The sequence below is a fragment of the Ostreococcus lucimarinus genome, chromosome 14 (genome assembly GCF_000092065.1).
Source record: "Ostreococcus lucimarinus CCE9901 chromosome 14, complete sequence".
In the NCBI taxonomy this organism is placed as follows: domain Eukaryota; kingdom Viridiplantae; phylum Chlorophyta; class Mamiellophyceae; order Mamiellales; family Bathycoccaceae; genus Ostreococcus; species Ostreococcus sp. 'lucimarinus'.
Window position 1 is genome coordinate 523,759 of NC_009368.1, and position 19,403 is coordinate 543,161.

Genomic DNA, 19,403 nt, shown 5'->3' on the forward strand with positions numbered 1-19,403 from the left:
TTTTCCATCGTATCATCTAAGGCTACCCTACTTTTTCGCCGCCAGCGGTCCTAGAATGTTCAACGCTCGCTCTAACGCCTCCACCGCGGTGTTCACGTCGTCGAAACCCAACGCGCTTACCGCATTCTTTGCGTGTCGCTGCGCGTCGGCGATGCTTCCAACGTCGATCTTCGGCGGTGTGACCCCAGGCGGCGCTCGACCGCCTCGAACCACCGGCGTTTTGCTCGTAGCCTTCGATGGGGCGCCCGTGTTTACACCAGCTGGTGGTCCACTGGCCACGTGTGGCGGTGGAGGTGGCGGCGGCGGCGGTTGATGCCTCGGCGCCGGCGGCAATTCCACCTCTGGCTCCGCCGACGACGCCTCCGCCTCGACGCCTATCTCGCTTCGCTCTTCGCCCTCATCATCTACTGGCGGTGCGGTCGCATTTCGACCCTCTCTACACGCTTTCGTTATCTCCGCCGCACGCCACTCCGCGTACCGCTGCTTGTTCTCTATATCTGCGTCCAATTTCCCGTCGGCGTCAAACTGTCGCAAAACGTTGAAGAAGATTGATGACGCGTAAAACATTTTTGCCGTGTTCATCCCTCGCGAGCCACCCCGATCGGCCCGATCGGCCTTTACGAATATTTGCAAAGCGAACGACTCGCACTCCAGCTCATCGTGTTCCTCGTTCAGTTCGTCTTTCATCTTCGCCTTGGCGCGCTCGAGCCGTTCCATGGCGTCCGACAGCGCCTCGTTAACCTCCGCCGAGCGATAATCGAGTTTCAGCCCCTCGCGCACGGCATGCATGCGGCAGTAATACGCAATTTTCGGTTTCGCCGCGTCCAACTCCTGCGCACGCTTCAGAATCGGCGCGATGAGCTTCAACTGTTTGACGAAGCGAATCTCTCGACGTGGTCAGTCGCGAACTTTGACACGACGATTCCGCGCGTTGCGGGACGTAAACGCGCGATGACGCGTTCGAGATCATGGTGTCATGTGCGTTATAGGTCGGAACGCGGTCACGCACCTGGTCAGCCATGGATACGCGTCGAGAACGCGAGTCGCGTTGTGAAGGTGCCTCTCGAGTCGAACGCGTGGAGCGCGGAACGGATCATTCGAGCCGAAGCTTCGTGCGCGCTAGTACTACTGTAGGACTAAATCACCGCTTGCGTAAGCGATGGACTATGTGTGCTATGGACGCATCGTCGGTGGCGTTCGAAGCGAGAGCTTCGCTCGTGGCGCATTTGCAAATACGCCGATATTCATCCTTCGTGACGTCTCCGGCGGCGTAGAGCGGACGCAAGACGGCTTTGACGCGATCGGCGATGGCGAATTTGAGTGATTTATCCGGTGATGATGCGGCGGGCAGTGGCCGAGAGGTGTGAGAGTGCGACGGTGCGGCCCGTTGCGGAACGGGCGTCGCTCGCGCCGTCTCCTCGCGCGGTTTCCACGCCGTAGCCGACATGCTCCAACCGGGAGGCTCGCTTCGAATGGATGGACGTTTGAGTTTCGGTGCACTGGTGCTAGCGACTGCGTTTGATGCTTTGTCCGATGTTGACGCCCGCTTCTTTTTCTTGTCGTCTGCGTGCATCGCCTTTTCAAGAACGTCCCACGCTTCGTCCACGACGTCCTTCGGTCCGTCTTCATCCGTGTTCGATCCTACCCGACGCGGTGCCGACGGCACCGACGAGCGAGGCGACGAAGGTGTGTTTTGTATCCGCGTCCAGCCCGGAAACTCGACTTCCCCGCTTTGTAACATTTCCCAGGCTTCTCTCAGTACGTGAACTCTCGAAATCTGCTCAACTCGAGCGTCGTCGCCGCCGCCCGAGCGACTGCGCATCACCGATCGCTCGCCGCCGCCCCCGCGTCGACGTATTTCCCCACGTTGACGCGCTCTCACCGCGCGACGCGCGCGATCCGCCCTGCGCTCTCTCGTCCGCACGGCTTCGACGCCGCCATCCGACCGTAACAAAATGTCCCGAGCGCGCGACTCCGCCTCGGCTCGTCGTCGGCGTCGACTCGACCCACCATCGCGCGCTCCCGCGAACTCTCCCTCCATTCCTCGGCATAGTTCGCAAAACCATCTTCCACGCGGCACGGACTCGAGTCCGACGCAAAACGTGTGCGCCCCGATGTCGCACGCGTCGCACAGCAACAGCGACGCCTCGTCGTCGCCGCGTCGGCACACGTCGCAAAAGTACCGCTCCGCCTCGTCCTCCGATTCTTCCTCCGCCTCGTCCGGGCGTTCGTCGCCTTGATTCGTCTCTCGAAACTCCATCACCGGCCCCGCGCGCGCGCTCGTCGACGCGTCCTCGGGCGTCATCTTTGTGAACCTTTCCTTGCACAGGGGACATTTCGTCTCAATCGAAGCCCAGCGCACGATGCACGGGACGCAGAAGAGATGACAGCACGAGTCTAACCTCCCTCTTTGCTCGGGGATGGCCAAACAGACAGCGCACACGTCGGCAGCGGGCAGCGCGGGTGCCGGCGTCATCTCGACGCCGGCGAGCGGGACGGAGAGTGCGGCGCGACGAAACAGTTACACTATCGGTACTCTACGCGTGACGAAACGAATCGATCGCGGGTTGCGTGCGTAAGGCATAAACGTGACCACTTTCGGCCCAGCCCGCGAGGACGTCGCCGCGGCCGCACGCGGTCTTGCAGGAGTGCAATCCCATCCAACGCGTGTCGGCTCGAAAGGAAAATCCGCCGTCGGATTTTTGCGTTCGCCAACTGCCACACATGCACTCGTAATCTAACCCGGCCACGTACGCAAATCCTGGGCTCGATGTGCTGAGTTCGAGCTGGGTGATGTCGAACTTGGCGGCGTTTCTCCAGCGTTCCATGGCGCCCCATTTGCGGATGTCGAGGACGTGCACGACGCGCTCCGCTCCGCCACACGCGATGACGGATTCCAATCCCGGCGTTCGAGACGTCGACACCGCGTACAGCGGCTTATTATACCCTAATGATATTCTATTTGCGCACCCACCCCTTTCGGCGATTCGATCGTCGTACACCGCGAGCTGATGTCCCTCAGCGACGACGAAGACGTTGCCTCCGTTCCCAACCGCGGTGAGCTCTATATCGTACGGCGCTAATAACGTGCGAATCCGTCGCACGCGTCGATCACCGTCGTACAAATCCACCACACGCTGTGAACTCTTTGCGACGTATATCTTACCGTCTTCGCCTCCTCCCGTGACGGCGCCGCACCATCCGCCGACGCCCTCGACGTCGTTCGCGCCCACCGCCGCGAGCCGCGAGCCGTCGCCGAATTTCCCTCCCCCGCCCACATCGCGCGTCATCACGTCCACGACACCGTAATTATCCACCATCAACAGTTTTCTTGCGTCCTCGCTCAACGAAATCGATTGAATCTCCCGTTTTGTCGACGACGATTCCAGCCGTCGCCGTCGCGCCGCCGTCTCGCTCACCGCCGTCGGTCTCAGCGCGTTTTCCTTACCTCTATCGACGTTCGAGTCGCTCAAGTTGATCTCACACGCGAGAACATCGCATCCCGAAGCTATGATCACGTCGTACGTCTCTTCATCGCTCGCGCGCGCGTTGTACACGCACGCTCTCGACGCGTGATGTTCACCAGGGCTCGGGTGACTCGGTGACGGAAAAACGACGCGCGCGTGCGCGAACGCGCGAACTTCTAACGCTGATGGACCGTGCGCTATGGATTTGGGTAAGTTAGCGGGCGCCATGCCGCGAGGGCGCGCGCGAGGCGACGCGCGAAGGTGTGCGGCGCCGCGCGCAGGCTCGGGACAGCGGGACGACGCGCTTCGGTGAGAAGAAGAATTTACACTATTTATTAGAACTTCCAAATCGCGCTTGCCCACGTGAGACCGGCGCCGAACCCCGCGAAGGCGATAATGTCGTCCTCCTTGATCGCGCCGCTCTCGACGGCTTCGCACAAGGCGATCGGAACGGAGCCTGCAGAGGTGTTGCCGTACTCGGCGATGTTACTAACTACCTTGTCTTCGCTCAAACCAAACCTTTGCGCCGCGCTGTCTATGATACGCTGGTTGGCTTGGTGCAAGACTAACTTATCGATGTCTTCGGCGGTCATGCTGGCCGCCGCGAGCGACTTGTTCACCGTCATCGGCACCGTGCGCACGGCGAATTTGAAGACGTCTTGACCGCTCATGGAGATGTTGCAAAACGCCGCCGTTTTCGACGCACCATCGCTCATCGGCTTACCGTTATCACCAATATACTGTGCTACCAGATGATGATTTTGGCTTCCGTCTGAGTGCATGTCGAACCCTTTTAACGAACAATTCGCCGCATCCGTTGCCGTTAACACCGCCGCTCCGGCGCCGTCGCCGAAGAGAATGCACGTCCCTCGATCGCGCCAATCCACGTATCGGCTCAACACATCGCCTCCGATCACCAGTACATTCTTATAGCCCCCCGCTCGAATAAATTGCGCGCCATTCACCAACCCAATAACGAATCCACTGCACGCCGCCGTCAAATCAAACGCCAACGCATTTTTTGCCCCAATCGCCGCCTGAATCGTGCACGCGCTTCCGAATATATCATCCGGGCTCGACGTGGCCAAAATGATCAAATCCAAATCCTCAGCTTTCACATTCGCTCTTTCAAGCGCTTGTTTCGCCGCGTGCGCCCCCAGGCTCGTCAGCGTTTCATCCCCCGTAATCACGTGTCGCTTGCGAATGCCCGTGCGCGTCGCAATCCACTCGTCGTTCGTCTCCACGAGTTCGCTCAGATCGTCGTTCGTCAGGAATTTCTCCGGTATCGCCTTACCGACGCCCGAGATCTTCGCCCCCGCGACGTCGAACGCGCGCGCCACGCACAGACCGCGCGGCGTTCGTTTCGCCGCGTTCGCTTTCGTCGTTTCGCTTCGACCTCGCGGCGCGCGCGACCGCGACGGCGCGCGCGCGACGGCGGACGCGAGAGACAGCATGACGCGACGTACGCTCGCGCAGGTACGTGCGCGCGGTCACGCGAACGCCTTGACGCCGACGGACGCCCAGACGCCGACGGACGCGCGCGTCCAAGACTGCCGATCGACCACTGGACCAAGGTTATCCAAAAGCTGTACACGCGAAGGCTTTGACGCGGGACGCGAGAGGCGAGCGGGACGAGACCGCGAGGCGAGACCGCGAAAACGCAGAGATATCTGAGATGCACTAGGAATGACTAGGCTAAAATGACTATCGCGATGAATGCGTGCCGAGTTCAGGAGCGAGACGCGCGACGCGCCTTGTCGACGGCGTATTCGGCGACGCGGAGCGCGTCCTTGGCTTGGATGTTTTTGGGATCTACGCTGAGCGTGCGCTCGAACGCGAGGACGGCGTCGGTGAATCGTTTTAAGGCGTGCAACGCGAGACCGCGGCGGAAGTGGGCCTTGACGTAGTCGGGTTTCACCGAAAGAGCGGCGTCGGCGTCGGCGAGGGCTTTATCGTGCTCGCCGAGCTTTAAAAAGCACTGCGCGCGGTTGCACAGAGCCACGACGTGCGATGCGTCGAGGTCTAGGGCTTCGGTGTAGTGCAACACGGCTTGAGAATAATTACCATCCTTGAAAGCGGCGTTGCCTTTGTCTTTGCGCAGCTCCGCGCGCGCCGGAGCGGTGTCCAAATGTTCCGCCGCGAGCGCGTCGCCGAGCGAATCGCGAAGTTCGCGTTCCGTCGTCGGGTACTCATCTTTCCCACGAATCAACCGCTCGGTGAGCAAATCTCCATCTATCACTCGCGTGATGAACTGTGGAATCTCTCTGTGATCACCGGGCGCTAAATCTTCCGAATCGAGCCTTTGAGCGTCGCTTCCGAAATCGCCAAACGCCACGTCGACGCCGACGCTCGTGGCGAATACCACCGCTCCCATGAACGCCCGTACCGCGTATTTCAACCGCACACCGCGACACTGATCGATTTGAGTCGTCCCGAGCGCGCTCTCGTACCTCACCTCACACCGCACGCAGTCCCAAATCTCCAAGTGTTCGCTCAGCACGCGTCCCGCCACGACGATTTCGCACCCCTCGCACCGCTCCACGAACACCTTTGCGCACTCCACGCTCGCATCGATCGTCACGCGGCTGTCTTTACACCCCGCGACGTGAATCGCGCGTTTTGCATCGCAGTCCGACGCTCGCACGCGCGCGTGCGATCCATCCACGACGTCACCGACGACGAGACGCGACGCTTTCTCTCGCGCCAAAGCGCGCGCGATGGCGATCGTTTCCGTCGTTTTATCGCCGTTCGCGGGCGCGTTCGAGCGCGTTTCGGCGTCGTTCGCGGGCGCGGCGTCCGGCATGTCGTCGCTGCGCCGTCGACGCGACGGCTCGACGCGTCGACGCGTCGCGAGGTGACGCCGACGATCGTTCGGTCCGTCGATCGACGTCGCGCTTCACCGTCAGTCGAGACACGCCGACGCGCGACGACGCCGACGACGCCGACGACGCGCCCGCGAACGCTCGATCGTCGCGGAGGGAGAATTTGCGGAGAAGAATCGGCGCGCGCCGTCGGAGAGCGACGACGCGCGATCGCGAGCGACGCGGCGCGCCGACCGAGACGACACGAGACTGGTGATATCAACCGACATGAGCGACCCCGCGCCGAGGCCGACGACGACGACGACGACGACGACGACGTTCGTGAAGCTTCAACAGACGGTGGACGAGCTCGAACGCGAACTTGAGACCGCAGAGAGTCGATTAAAAACGCGCCGGAGCGATATCGTCACGCTCGAGGAGAATTTGGACGCGGAGCGCGCGCTCGCGAAGCGCCTCAGAGGCGAGTTTGCCGACGTCTTGGCGGAGATTGCGACCACTAAGGCGGCTTTGATGAAGTCGAACTTCGAAATCGAGGATGTGTTGCGCGAGATCGAACCGCATCGCCGACACTCGATCGGTGAACCATCGCCAGGGGCGCCAGAGACGATCGAAGAAACCGACGCCGAGGCGCCGGATCCCGAGCGGCGCGCCGCCTCGCGACGCGCCGCGCGGCTCGCGGCGTGCGAAGAAGGCTTCGAGCGCGAAAAGGCGCGCACCGCGGACTTTTTGAAGTCACTTCGCGCGTACGAGAATCGTCTCCAGGCTGAGCGTCGACGCGACGCGCTTCAGCGCGCTCGTTGACGCGCTCGTCGTCGCGCGAGAGGTCCCGAGCCCTCCGTCACCGTGCAATCACTCCTCACATTTCGCCGCGCAATAACTCCGCGCGTCGCTCGAGTGTCGTCACGCGTCGCGCGCGCTAGTGCACCGCAGTCGGTCGTTCATCGCGGTCGTCGATCGCGCGCGTCGCGATCGAGCGCATCGCGCGCGTCGTCATCGTTTGATCGAACGCGTTCGGGCCCTCGATCGAACTCTCGACTCTCGCCGCGCGCGCGTGACGGCTCCGCGGCCGGCTGCCGACGCGACGAGCGGGCAAACGCGCGATGTCGTGTTGGTGCTGCTTTAAGGGCGCGCGAAAGCTCGATGTCGCGAGTTGGCGCGCGCGGTTTCAACCCGGGGAGGATGACATGTGGTTCGACGCGCGCGAAGAGTTACACTACGGCGACGAGGATGATGGCCTGGATGATTTGACGGATGAGAATATCTCCATTGAAGCGAACAGTGAGTTCCCGTTCACGCTTGGCAAGGTTTGGGAACAGGAGGAACATCAGAGCTACGTGGCGACGGCGATTCGGGAGATGAAGGGCAAGGTGCGACACGTGTTGCGAAAACAACACGAGGAGGCGGTGAGACAGGCTGAGGAAGAGGCGGCAGAGTTGGAACGATTGGGTTTGATGACGGCGGAGAAGCGAGCGATGCATGAACGCATGACTTCGGGTCAAGGTACGCAAGAGCTGGTGGGAATGACGAAGCACTTGAAGGTTGGTCAAGACTTGACGGATATCGAACTGCCGCCGACGTTCTTCGTGCCGTTTAGTACGATTCAAGTCGCGGAGGACGTCGTGTACGTGATCGAAGGCTGCAACAATGATTGGAGCGACTTAAAGCATCCCGATCCCGAGCGTCGGATCGCACGTTTGGTGAAGTTGTACCTAGACATGAGCGCCATTCGAACGGAGCACGGCTCGAGCGCTGGGGTCAAGTCAGCGTACACGTTTGGAGCCATGAAGAAGCCTTTGAATCCGATTTTAGGCGAAACACATCGAATTAAAAGTGGCAACACTGAGTATTTAGCCGAACAGGTGTGTCATCACCCTCCCATCACGACGTGGGACTTGAGAAATGAAGAAATTGGTTTGCACCTGTCGGCTGACGTCAAGGCGAAACCCGTCTTCCGAGGAACATCGGTGCAAGTGCTCATCGATGGCGAGATGCGATTCGAAAATTTACACACGGGTGAAAAGTACGTCATGGATATGCCTTCGTTATTTATTCGATTTTTTGGACTGAGCGGGAGCTATTCCGAAACGGTGGGTCACATCACACTCAGGCGCGTCAGCGAGGGTCCGCCTTTGTGCGCGGAGTTACACTTCAAACCGCGAGGCACGACTGGCTTGCGCAGCCATGCGAATAAGGTTGAGGGATCGATTAGCTCTGAGACCACCACATTCATGCACTTCAAGGGTAAATTCAACGACGCCGTGGACGAGGTCACAGAGAAGAGGGAGTTTGTGCGACCGTTTTGGCGTCCTGCACCTCCAAAATCGTCCAAAGCACCGAGAGCGGTGACGCGCCCGCTCAACGGATTCACAGACAGTCACTGTCTTTGGGGAGAGTTTTTCCAAGCTCTCATTGCCAAGGACATGAAAACTGCGAGCAAGGCGAAAAAGAAAGCTGAGCGTGGGCAGCGCAGCCTTCACAAAGCGATGAAAACCGGCGAACTCCCGCCGTGGGAGCCGACGATGTTCGCCACCGAGGACGGCGAGCGGTGGCTGCTGAAGCCCAATTTCAACCCCAGCGTGCAGCCGTCGTGGTTGAAGTACATTGGCTATAGAATTTATGAATAGTAGAAGACCGCGCCAGAGCGCGCGCGTAGACTTGTGAAATAGAAAATTTGTTGCATTTCTTCCGCTACGTCACTTCGCCCCTCGCCGCCGCTCCGCGTCACGGTCATGCACGCGAGCGCTCGAAGAACCGCCCTCCGCGCCCTCGCGCGCGGTGTATCCTCCAGCGCCTCCACCAACGCCTGCGCGACGCGCACGAACGCGACGGCGTTCCTCGCGAGTCGCGCGTCGACGTCCCCATCCCTCCCCGCGCGCGTTCGCGCCGCCTCGCGCGCGCGACGCGCGTTCGCGTCCGACACGCACGATGATTTCAAACCCAAGGTTGCCGATGCCTCGAACGAGGACGTCGAACGCGCGATCGAAAGCGACGTGCAAACGAACGCGGTGCTGATTTACATGAAGGGGTCGCCGAGCGCGCCGCAGTGCGGGTTCTCGAACATGGCGTGCCGCATCCTCGATCATCACGGCGTGGAGTACGCGTCGAGAAACGTGCTCGCGAGCGAGGAATTGAGAAATGGTATCAAGGCGTACTCGGCGTGGCCGACGATCCCGCAATTGTACGTCAAGGGAGAATTCGTCGGGGGCTCGGACATCATGATGTCGATGCACCAGAGCGGCGAGCTCGCGGAGTTGTTCAAGGACGTCGCCAAGCGCGCGGATTGATGCACGCATCGCACGAGTAGGTTTGTCTATTTTACTTAGTCTAATTCCCGAGGCGTGCGATCGCATCGCGTTCGCGTTCCCATTCGGCTCGTTCCGGGCGCGACGCGTCTCGCTCCTCTCGCCGCGTCACGACGCCCAGTCTCGCGCCATCTGTTCGCTCTTGCGATCACCGTGCGCGTCCCCGCTCGTTCTCGCGGCCGCCGCCTTGGACGCGCGCACTTTACTCGCCATCGCTTCGCTCTGTCGTCGTCGCGCGTCGTCGTCCTCGCCGTCAGTCGCGTCGTCACGCCGTCTCGAGCCAACCGTCGCGCACCTTGATCCCGCGCATCTCGCTTTGCTTATTCCGCGCTTCCGCGGCTTTCAGCGCCATCGCTCGGCGCTCGTCGACCGTGGCGAGATCGTCGTACGGCGCCGAGGCGCAGCATCCCATCGGACGCGATCCCAGTCGGCGGCGTCGACGTCGCGATGTGACGGGGGCGCCGCCGCGGCGACGGGAGTGAGTTGAAGCAATGAATCGATTATTATTACATAACCTCGTAGTCGTATATGGTGGACGCGAGCCCCTATCGCGCGTTTAAAAACACGCGAGTTTATGGTATAGTTCGTTTTCACACCGCAGAAAGCATAGACTCGTCGAAGCGATATTTTCCATCGCTCGACGACGCTGCGTTTTTGCGAGCGCGCTCCTCCGTGGAACGCGCTCGCAGAAGACATTTTTCATATCATGATTTACATCATGATTTCTCTGTACAGAGAAATCATCACCCTCTCACCCATTTCACGATTTTGACTCTTGGGAACAAGTAAAAATGGATCAACTGTTTTACTTCTTGTTCTCCAGGAGTAATCGCAAAATCCGTTTACCGAACGGACTATTTTTGATCAATGGCAAGTGTGGTCTGATACGCTCGACAAGTTCGGTGTGAAGAACACCTTTTGTGACAGTGAGCGTTGACTGCACGACGTAGTTACCGTACGGATCCATGAGAAGACGGTCCAACAGGGGCGACTGCATGATTTCACGCACGACCGTGTTGCGATTCTTCTCGAGAGACGCGTCGGCGAGTTTGAGGCACTTCTCGACAACGTTGGAGCTGAACTTCTGCATGGAGAGTTCGGCATAGTTGCCGAGGAGCTGCGTCATAACTTCTCCGTTGGCCCAAGACAATCCGAGGTCCAAAATGTATTGAACGACGTAGTTTCCAAAAGGATCTTGAGAAAGCACGAGCGCTTGAGAGGCGATTTCGAGCACCAACGGACGACGTTGTTCATCAATGGCGTGGTCGATGCAACGCTGAAGAACGCAACAACCGTGTCGGTGAGTCGCAATCTCAACACAGTGCACCTTGGCCGCGTCATAGATGAATTGGTTGTCTTCAGACGACAATCTTTGAAGGCACCGCTGAATTACGTGGTTACCATTCAAGTCCTTGATCAAAGTAACGACCCCAGGTCGTAATGCGTTCGTCGCCAGAGAAACCTCTTCGGGAGAGTTGAGCATCTCGATCAACTTTTGAACCGCGCGAGTACCGTGCGTGTTCAAAGCGATAGTGACGAGCTCAGGCAACCCATCAAGTGAATCATCCTTGACGACAGAAACCGCGCGTAGAACTCCAGAACGTTGTTCGTCGCTGCAGCACTCGATCAACTTTTGCACCAAATAGTTGCCAAAGGGATCCATCATTAACTCGACGGCTTCGGCGATGATTTCATCGTAGCACAAGTCGACGGCTTTGGCACCTTCTTCATCAAACTTCCGTTGTAAGAATCGGCAACCGTGTTGATCGCGCGCGAGCACAGAAATCTGTCCGACGCAGTTGTCGACGGAGACGAAACGACTGTCCATCTCCGCGATTTCAGCCTCGGACGGAGGAGAATCAGATCGCGCAACCGAACCGGAGAGCGACTGTGAGCCACCCCCATTTCGATCGCCTCGATCACCCGCACGATTTCTTCCCATAGTTCTACCAACGCGAGAGCGATCGTCTCGACCGCTCATGCGCGAGCCGTAGCCACCGTTATCGCCCCCGGCCATCCCGCCGTCGAGACCAGAGAATTGCTGAAGCTGTTGCGCAGTCAAGTTCTGATGCATAAGTCCAGGAACTTGTTGCTGCATGCGCATCAAGTTCTGCAACTGCTGTTGCTGAGCGTAGAAAGCGGCAGCGTACGCAGCTTGGTAGACTTCAGCCATGGATTGCGGTTGACCATTCGCGCCGTAACCCGCACCGCCGAGCCCGCCGCCGAGGTTCGACGCGAGAAGCTGCGCCATCTCCGGCGTTTGGACAGGCATACCGCCCGACATGCCGCCTAAACCGACACCAGCACCCATCCCAAAAGCATCCATGCCCGCCATGGACGGCGTGCCTTGGAGCTGCTGCATTTGCTGCAGCTGCTGCAACTGGAGCTGGAGCATGGCGGCGTTATCCATACCACCGCCGGCGCCCACGGCGCCGTAAGCGCCCATGACCGGTGCCGGAGAGGCACTTTGCGAATTCGCTTCAGTGCTAAATCGCGATGAGTTACCCACAAAGCTCGCTTGCTGTCCGTGAGGAGCGGCGTGCGAGCCGTGCGGCGGAAGCGGCGCGGTGGATGGCCGCAGCGGCACATCCGTCCCTAACCCGAAGCTGGAGAACGCGCTCACGACATCCGTCGTGCCTTGTCCCAAACTACTACCCGCCATATTCCCCATACCATTCAGATCGCTCGGCAACCCAAACGCGCTCTCGTTGAACGCTCCGTTTGACATCGAGTTCGACCGCCCGTGGTGCCCCGACGGAATCGCCCCGTCGTCTCTCGACGCCCCAAACAACCCACCACCCTTCCCGAACCCCGCGGCGTGTCCGAAGTGTCCAGAGTTGTGCGCACTATCGGCATCACCCGCTGCCGTCTTCCCGTACGACAAATCTACCGCCGACGCGCTCCGCACGAGGTCATCCGTCGCCCCCTCGCCCGCGGCGCGCGTCTCGTCCCGCAGTAACCTCGAAAACGTGCTCTCGTACTCCCTGCGTCCCGCGCGAGCGCGCGAAATCCGTCAGTCACCGAAGCGCGCGTGCGTTTCATCTCTCCTTCCCCGCATCGTCTCGTCTCGCGCGCTCCCGCTCGCGCGGACGTCGCGCGACGCGTCCAGAGTCACGCCGCGCGGATGTCTCGAGTCGCGCCGCGCGCGCGCCGCGACGAAACCGCGCGCGTTCGAGCGCCGCGACGCGCCCACGCCGCGTCCGCGTCCGCGCGCGACGCGCGACGTAAATTCTTCTTCCGGATTCTCGCCGCGCGAATCCCGCGCGCGAGCCCTCGACGACGACGACGCGTCCCATCGCGTCGCATCGCATCGCATCGCATCGCGTCGCGAAACCCCCGCACCTCCACGACGGTGACGTCCCCGCGATGTCGTGCGCGCCCTCGCTCGCGCTCGCGCTCGCGCCGCCATCGCTCGATGGTTTAAACATCTGCGTCCTCGCGGCGCGTCCGCGCGTCTATCGCCCGCCGCGCGGACGAGCGCGTCGTCGATCGACGCGCGGACGCGCGCGGATGTCGAGCGCGACGCGCGCGGCGTCGGCGCGTTCGAATCGATCGTCGCTCGAGCGCGCGATGCGAATCCACCGAGCCCGCGACGCGGGCGTCGAGCGACGGCGTTCGAATCGATTCGCGCGCCCGCGTCGCCGTGCGTCGCGAAGCGCGCGCCGTGCGACCTCGACGACGGCGCGTCGAACGCGACGCCCGAGCGTGCGTGTGCGGGCGCGGCGGCGGCGGCGAGGCGCCGCGCGAACGATCGAACGATCGATCGATCGATCGATCGATCGAACGATTCGCGAACCCGATCGATCGATCGATCGCGCGCGCGAACGATCGATCGACGTCGATCGATCGATCGACCTCTCGCACACCCGGGTGTCTGCGCGCGCGCGTCGAACCGCGAAATCGCGTCGAATCGCGCGTCGGCAGACGGCGCCGGTCGTCGTCGATGGAGAAGACGCCCGCGCGGGCGACGTCGGAGGACGAAGGGATCGGGATCGTCACCCCGGGCGCGGTGAACGATGGGATCGGGGCGCGCAGACGCGCGAAGAGTGGGTCGGAGACGACGACGACGAACGCCGCGAACGAGAACGACGAGGACGATGACGATGATTCGGTGACGATGGTGGCGCGAGCGAACGCGCGGGCGCGCGAACGCGCGAGGATGGAGGCGCTGAGAGATTGGACGGTGATGCGGGAAGACGAAGGGCGATCGTCGCCGCCGCCGGTGGCGATCGAAGGGCTGACGACGATTCGGAAGTATTGCGCGCTCGAGTTGGGCTTGCGCGTGGGCGAACGCGAGGACGATCCGGACATGTCGCACGCGCGCGAGCGCGTGTTCGATTTATTGTGGTACATACCGTTGGAATTGGAAAAGTTTTGCCTGTACGGGGGGTTGCTGTGCGCGGATGCGATTTTGGGGTTGTTTACGTCGCTGCCGGTGCGCGTAATGTCGCAGACGGTGCGTTTGGCGTGGTCGGTGTCGGGGCTGAAATCGAGAGACAAGACGTCGTCGAAGCGTCGTGCGTGGGGGATACACCCGTATGCGCGCGAACATTTGAACGATGTCTTGTGGCTGTTCATGCTGTGCGTCGCGGTGACGTACACGCACATGCTTGACGTGAGCGTGATTTATCACTACATTCGAGGCCAAGAAGTGATCAAACTTTACATGGCGTGTCACGTCCTGGAGACGTTCGATAAGTTGTTGTGTTCGTTCAATAGCAACGTGCTCGATGCGCTACAAAACAGCGTGCACGGATGCGTCAGCGCGGCGACGAACGGGTCAAAAGTTGATCAAGTGAAGTCTGGTGTCAGGCTCGCCGTGGATGTGATTTTGTCCACGAGCGCGACGGTGGCGCACACGTTCATCCTTCTCACGCATGCCGTGACACTTTCGGTGGCGATCAACAGTCACACGAACGCTATGTTGCTCGTGCTCATCTCGAATAATTTCGCGGAGATGAAAGGTCACGTGTTCAAGAAGCAGGATCCAGAGAAGTTGTTTGGCGTCAGTCGACTCGACGTCATCGAGCGAGTGCATCTCTGCGTGTGTCTGATGTTCGTCACCGCACAAAGAATCATGGCTGCTGGAAATCTTGAAATGGCGCTCACGCGTAAATTTTTGAACGACATAGCCTTGGTGATGGGTTCGGAGATTTTCGTCGACGTTGTGAAGCATTCATTCATGGCGAAATTCAACGGCTTGCGCCCAGGCGTTTATCGACGATTCTATCGACAAATCTGTCGAGATCACGTGCACTTGACGCAGTCATACAAGATACATCAAGTCGTTGGATTCGTCCCACTCGCTCCGGCGGCGGTTATCGTTCGCGTCGTTCCAGGTCTATATCGAACACTCAAGCAAAACGCGATGTCCTCCGACATTGTCACGCGAGGAGCTTTCGATCGTTTATTGGCACATTTTAGCGGCCGTGTCATCGGTCTCGGGGTCATGTTCATCGCGATTTGTTTTAAGCTCGCGTTCGGTATCGCTATTTACACCTGGGGTGCGCGCTCGCTCGAACGCACATCGAAAGTAACGCCGAGCGCCGAGCGATGGGGCGCTAAGACGCCGGGCAAGGTGACTGGAAGCATGCCGAGATCGCCGCCTAGGATCAAGGTCAATTAGTGTTGTAGTACATAGAATTGAAATGCATTTGTCGAGCGACGTCCACGGCTTCGCGCCGTCCGGACGCCCCGATTTTAGAGCGTCGTTTCGTCGGCTTCGCCAGATTTTTCTGGCTCTGGTGTGCGCCACTCGTCGGCGGACGCGCCGAATTCCTCCGCTAAGCCGCGCCAAAGAGAGAGTGAACGTTCGGCGTTGGCGACTTGCACACGGGAGTAGTTGAGCAGCATGGCGTGAAATTGTGCGACGCGCTCTTTTTCTAAACGAGCGAATTCCTCGCGATGACGATCTTGGATGATTTTGTAATCGACTTTTGCCTGCTCTCCAGTCGCGCGCGTGGCGTCGAGTTCGAGCTTCAAATCTTCAACCTTTTTCATCTTGGTGAAGTCTGGCGTGAGCTTGGCGATTCTGGCTTCCAATCTATCCGCCTCAGCGAGCATGGTTTGAAGCGTCAAGAGAGATTCATTGCGGTCGCTGATGGACCTACGAACGGAGGGCATGATTTTCAAGTAGTCGTGAAGCGGCTCGAGCGATTGCGCCGTCTGCGCCGTCGCCGCGCGAGAGACGCGGCTCACCTTGATTGACGTGTTCCCAGCTTTTCTCATTTCATTCGCGGCAGTCATGCACTCGAGACCATTCTCGCTGTATTTGCCTAACCGCGTACCCTCCTCTTCTTGAATCTTTGCAAATTTCAAGCACTCCAAACCAAACTCTCCCACGGCTTCGCCAAACTTTTGCTGCAACGTCAGCAACTTCGTCGCCTTGGATGACATCCCGGATAACTCATTTTCCATGCGAACGACTCTATCCTTTTCAACCAAGAACGCGGCGTCCTCTTCCATCACTTTCGGTTTGGGAGTGTCCAGCCCCAACACGCCGCCGACGGCGCTCACCGCCGTCGACTGCACCACAGTCTGTCTCAGTTCTTTGAAAAATCTACCGAAGTCACGAGGCTGCCCAGGAGACGCCACCGCGATCGGAGGGCGTTGTGGCGTTTCCGGACTACTCGGTAGATCGCTCGGGATCGTCGTGATGACCCTTCCCGCGGTCATGTTGAACCAATCGAGACTCGACGCCAAATCTTGGTGAGTGAGGAAGATTCGAAGCGGATCCCCGAGACGAAGCTTGGAGTGCGATGCGATGCGATTGAGGTAGTGCTGCAGCTGTATCGCGCGTTCTGCGATGAAGTTGTCTCCCGTCGAGCTCACAACCGTCTTCTCCGGTCGAGGCGGGATGAAATAGCCTCGGTGAAGCGCCGAGAGTCTGGCGTCGAGGGCGACAAAGTCGCGAAATCGTCTCCAAACCACAACCTCTTTGTGAATGTACGACGGAATCGTGGTGCGCGTGGTAATCTTGTAGTGCGTCACGCGCTTACCGACGAGCGCCGCGCTCGTATCGGCCTCAATCTTGGGATCGCTCACCCAAATCTGAAGCGTCTCCTCGTCTCCCGCTCCGTCGTCGCCGTCGAGGTAAACCGTCGTCGTCCCTCCCACCGCGTTCGCCCCGACATCGCGCGCTGGTTGAATCTCAGGCTGCGCGTACATCACGCTGTCCGCGTACGACGGCGGCGGTGCGAGTAAATCCCCGTACGACATCCCCGCGTTCGCGTGATAGCTCCCGTTTTCGAGCGCCTCCCCGCCCCCCCCCCCCGCCCGCGTCGGCGTTCGCGGCGACGCCGGTTCGACGTCCCGTTCCACCCCGACCCCGATCCCGATCCCGATCCCGCGTTCGTCGTCGAGCGACGCGTCCCGCGTCCTCGCGCTCGCGTCGTCCGCGCCCGCGTTCGTCTCCGCGCCCACCCCCAGCGGTTCGTCGCGCCGCGCCTCGAGCTCCGCCGCGTCCACGTCGAACGGATTCGTCGACCGCGCGTCGAACATCGCGCGCGTCGCGTCGTCCGTCGATTCGCGCGTCTCGATCGCGTCGCGCGTCGTCGTCGTCGTCGTCGTCGTCGCCTCCATCGCGCGTCCCAATCCTCCCAACGACCGATCGAGCGCCGGTCCCGCGAGCACGCCGAGCGCGGACGCGCCCGGGTCGAGATCGATCGATTCGTCGTCGCTGTCGTCGCGCGGCGTCATCGCGCGGCGTCGTGTGCGCGCGACGCGACGCGACGCGCGATCGGAGGCGATGGCACGCGTGTCGTATGGGTAAACAGTGAGGCGTATGTTTTAGTTCGACCCGTCACCCTCGGCGCGACGACCCGCCACACCGCGACGGCGACGGCGCCGAGGGTGACCGGGACGAGGGAAACCGCGGTGACGACCCATGACGACGCCGCGCGCGCGCGTCGCGGCGCACGCGGCGCGCGAGCGCGACGACGTCGAGGACGGCGGCGCGCTCGGAGGCGCGACGACGACGGCGCGCGCGCGGGGACACGGGAACAGGAGCCCGCGATCGATGGCGACGCACGGATTCGGACAGCCGACGCGACGGACGCCGTGGGGGGCGAGGCTGCGCGCGACGCTCGGGATGGACGGAAGGAAAACGGGAGAGCGGACGCGGGACGGACGACGCGGGCGGGGACGGGGACGAGGGGACGCGAGGGAAGACGAGGAAGACGGCGATGGGAGCAAGGGAAGGCGCGACGGGCGACGGGAGGCGGAGAGAACGTCGAGATTGTGGTGGGTGTGCGCGGCGGTGCTGGTGTGGACGTTCGGGCCGTTCGCGTACAAGTGCGCGCAGGGGTTCAACAAGGTGTACGGGCGAAGATGGTTCGATCCGGTCGAGCGACCGGTGCCGTGCGAACCGACGAGCGCGGCGGCGGCGAAGCTGGTGGATAACTCACCGTTACCGGGGCTCTTACCGGCGGACATGACGAATCTCCCGAGTTTACTGCCGAAAAAGTTCAAGATTGGAATGATTTCGCTCTGCGACGACGGCGTCGAAGCCATCTGCGCGCAGTCGATGGCGAACAAGCAGGCGTACGCCGATTATCACGGATACGATTTGATAGTGGATGAAGAAATTATCGATAGAAACCGGCCGACGAGCTGGAGTAAGCTACTGGCGATGCGCAAGTATTTGCCCGATTACGACTTTATGCTCTACGTCGACGTCGACACGATCATCATGAATCCGGAGAAGAAGTTGGAAGACATCGTGGATTACAATTACGATCAGATGCTAGCGGCGGATAAAAACGGTTTAAATTGTGGGGTTTGGATGGTGCGCAACACGCCGTGGATGCTGTGGTTCATCGACGAGATGTGGGCGCAAGATCAACTCGTCGCGCCGAAGACGTGGAACATGCTCTTTAAATACGAGCAACGCGCTTTTCATTATCTCTATCAGTCAAAGATTTGGCGCAGCAAGGTAAAAGGTGATGCATACCCCAAAGCTAACACCGTTCGCGCGAGGACAAAGGTTTTGAACGCGTGCGTGTTCAATTCTCAGCCTTCGTTTTACGTCAAAGGCGATTTGCTCGTCCACCTCGCCGGTCTGAAGGGCACGGTAAAGTGCATGTGGTTTAGATATTACTACAAACAGTCTCTGAACACGATTCGGGCGGTGGGTGCGGTGTCATCAGACGCCGATCTCCCTCCGCCGTCGATTTGGACGTGTTTAACGAGGCAAACGTGAAATAGCGTGCGCTAGCGTAGTGTATTGAACAGCGCAAACTCCGAACTCCCGTCCTCACACTCGAGCGCGCGCGTCGAGCGCGCACGCGTCGCGATGGCGGATTCGGTGACGCAGTTACAGAACCAAATCAACACTCTGTGTCAGTTGATGTTCAACTACGCCGGGACGCTGCAGCGCGACGCCAAGCCGGTGCGACGACCGACGCGCTCGACCGCTCGAAAAATGCGCGACGCCGCGCGCGAACTCTCGCCCGTGCGACACGACTGACGCCGCGCGCGGCGCCGATGAACAGGCCACGATCGGACCGAACGGTGAACTCAACGATGCGCTCACCGAGGGTGGGGTGACGCGAGCGGAGATAGACGAAATGGCAGCCACGATCGCCGAGGCGAACCGAGTGATTATGGAAATCGCGCGCGCGCTGCCGGAGATCGATACGGATGAGAAAGCAGCGCGTAAACGCATCGCCGCGCTTCACGCGGAGCACGACAAGGTGAGTAAAGAATTAGAAACCGTCATCGCGCAGGCGAAGGCGGAGTTAGACGTCATCAACGCCGCTTTCAAAGCCGCGGCGAGCGGCGTATTGGCGCTCGACGACGAAGCGACCGATTAG

General features: G+C 60.4%; 14 protein-coding genes across 14 annotated transcripts; 6 read left to right on the forward strand and 8 right to left on the reverse strand.

Moving 5' to 3' along the window:
- Nucleotides 1–27: 27 nt before the first annotated feature.
- Nucleotides 28–1,021, reverse strand: OSTLU_27567 (predicted protein; the record flags this gene model as incomplete). The annotated part of the gene is made up of 2 exons (XM_001421451.1): nucleotides 28–867; nucleotides 1,010–1,021. 2 exons carry the CDS (start codon nucleotides 1,019–1,021, stop codon nucleotides 28–30), a joined length of 852 nt encoding a protein of 283 aa, XP_001421488.1.
- A 120-nt stretch (nucleotides 1,022–1,141) lies between these two features.
- On the reverse strand, nucleotides 1,142–2,476 carry OSTLU_18155 (predicted protein; the record flags this gene model as incomplete). The annotated part of the gene is made up of 1 exon (XM_001421452.1): nucleotides 1,142–2,476. One exon carries the CDS (start codon nucleotides 2,474–2,476, stop codon nucleotides 1,142–1,144), a length of 1,335 nt encoding a protein of 444 aa, XP_001421489.1.
- A 61-nt stretch (nucleotides 2,477–2,537) lies between these two features.
- On the reverse strand, nucleotides 2,538–3,695 carry OSTLU_27569 (predicted protein; the record flags this gene model as incomplete). Its single annotated transcript, XM_001421453.1, has 1 exon — nucleotides 2,538–3,695. The coding sequence occupies one exon, from the start codon at nucleotides 3,693–3,695 to the stop codon at nucleotides 2,538–2,540; it is 1,158 nt and encodes a 385-aa protein (XP_001421490.1).
- A 107-nt stretch (nucleotides 3,696–3,802) lies between these two features.
- On the reverse strand, nucleotides 3,803–4,921 carry OSTLU_89176 (predicted protein; the record flags this gene model as incomplete). The annotated part of the gene is made up of 1 exon (XM_001421454.1): nucleotides 3,803–4,921. One exon carries the CDS (start codon nucleotides 4,919–4,921, stop codon nucleotides 3,803–3,805), a length of 1,119 nt encoding a protein of 372 aa, XP_001421491.1.
- A 275-nt stretch (nucleotides 4,922–5,196) lies between these two features.
- OSTLU_43199 (predicted protein) lies at nucleotides 5,197–5,841 on the reverse strand (the record flags this gene model as incomplete). The annotated part of the gene is made up of 1 exon (XM_001421455.1): nucleotides 5,197–5,841. The coding sequence occupies one exon, from the start codon at nucleotides 5,839–5,841 to the stop codon at nucleotides 5,197–5,199; it is 645 nt and encodes a 214-aa protein (XP_001421492.1).
- Nucleotides 5,842–6,556: 715 nt separating this feature from the next.
- Nucleotides 6,557–7,090, forward strand: OSTLU_27572 (predicted protein; the record flags this gene model as incomplete). Its single annotated transcript, XM_001421270.1, has 1 exon — nucleotides 6,557–7,090. One exon carries the CDS (start codon nucleotides 6,557–6,559, stop codon nucleotides 7,088–7,090), a length of 534 nt encoding a protein of 177 aa, XP_001421307.1.
- Nucleotides 7,091–7,389: 299 nt separating this feature from the next.
- Nucleotides 7,390–8,913, forward strand: OSTLU_93721 (predicted protein; the record flags this gene model as incomplete). Its single annotated transcript, XM_001421271.1, has 1 exon — nucleotides 7,390–8,913. The coding sequence occupies one exon, from the start codon at nucleotides 7,390–7,392 to the stop codon at nucleotides 8,911–8,913; it is 1,524 nt and encodes a 507-aa protein (XP_001421308.1).
- A 288-nt stretch (nucleotides 8,914–9,201) lies between these two features.
- Nucleotides 9,202–9,573, forward strand: OSTLU_8492 (predicted protein; the record flags this gene model as incomplete). The annotated part of the gene is made up of 1 exon (XM_001421272.2): nucleotides 9,202–9,573. A coding segment is annotated over one exon (372 nt), but the record flags the coding sequence as incomplete, so codon positions are not given.
- A 126-nt stretch (nucleotides 9,574–9,699) lies between these two features.
- On the reverse strand, nucleotides 9,700–10,003 carry OSTLU_27575 (predicted protein; the record flags this gene model as incomplete). Its single annotated transcript, XM_001421456.1, has 2 exons — nucleotides 9,700–9,813; nucleotides 9,887–10,003. The coding sequence occupies 2 exons, from the start codon at nucleotides 10,001–10,003 to the stop codon at nucleotides 9,700–9,702; spliced, it is 231 nt and encodes a 76-aa protein (XP_001421493.1).
- A 402-nt stretch (nucleotides 10,004–10,405) lies between these two features.
- OSTLU_2772 (predicted protein) lies at nucleotides 10,406–11,383 on the reverse strand (the record flags this gene model as incomplete). The annotated part of the gene is made up of 1 exon (XM_001421457.1): nucleotides 10,406–11,383. A coding segment is annotated over one exon (978 nt), but the record flags the coding sequence as incomplete, so codon positions are not given.
- Nucleotides 11,384–13,750: 2,367 nt separating this feature from the next.
- OSTLU_89178 (predicted protein) lies at nucleotides 13,751–15,217 on the forward strand (the record flags this gene model as incomplete). Its single annotated transcript, XM_001421273.1, has 1 exon — nucleotides 13,751–15,217. One exon carries the CDS (start codon nucleotides 13,751–13,753, stop codon nucleotides 15,215–15,217), a length of 1,467 nt encoding a protein of 488 aa, XP_001421310.1.
- A 74-nt stretch (nucleotides 15,218–15,291) lies between these two features.
- Nucleotides 15,292–16,809, reverse strand: OSTLU_27578 (predicted protein; the record flags this gene model as incomplete). Its single annotated transcript, XM_001421458.1, has 1 exon — nucleotides 15,292–16,809. The coding sequence occupies one exon, from the start codon at nucleotides 16,807–16,809 to the stop codon at nucleotides 15,292–15,294; it is 1,518 nt and encodes a 505-aa protein (XP_001421495.1).
- A 1,213-nt stretch (nucleotides 16,810–18,022) lies between these two features.
- On the forward strand, nucleotides 18,023–18,790 carry OSTLU_18161 (predicted protein; the record flags this gene model as incomplete). Its single annotated transcript, XM_001421274.1, has 1 exon — nucleotides 18,023–18,790. The coding sequence occupies one exon, from the start codon at nucleotides 18,023–18,025 to the stop codon at nucleotides 18,788–18,790; it is 768 nt and encodes a 255-aa protein (XP_001421311.1).
- Nucleotides 18,791–18,883: 93 nt separating this feature from the next.
- Nucleotides 18,884–19,403, forward strand: OSTLU_27580 (predicted protein; the record flags this gene model as incomplete). Its single annotated transcript, XM_001421275.1, has 2 exons — nucleotides 18,884–18,979; nucleotides 19,083–19,403. 2 exons carry the CDS (start codon nucleotides 18,884–18,886, stop codon nucleotides 19,401–19,403), a joined length of 417 nt encoding a protein of 138 aa, XP_001421312.1.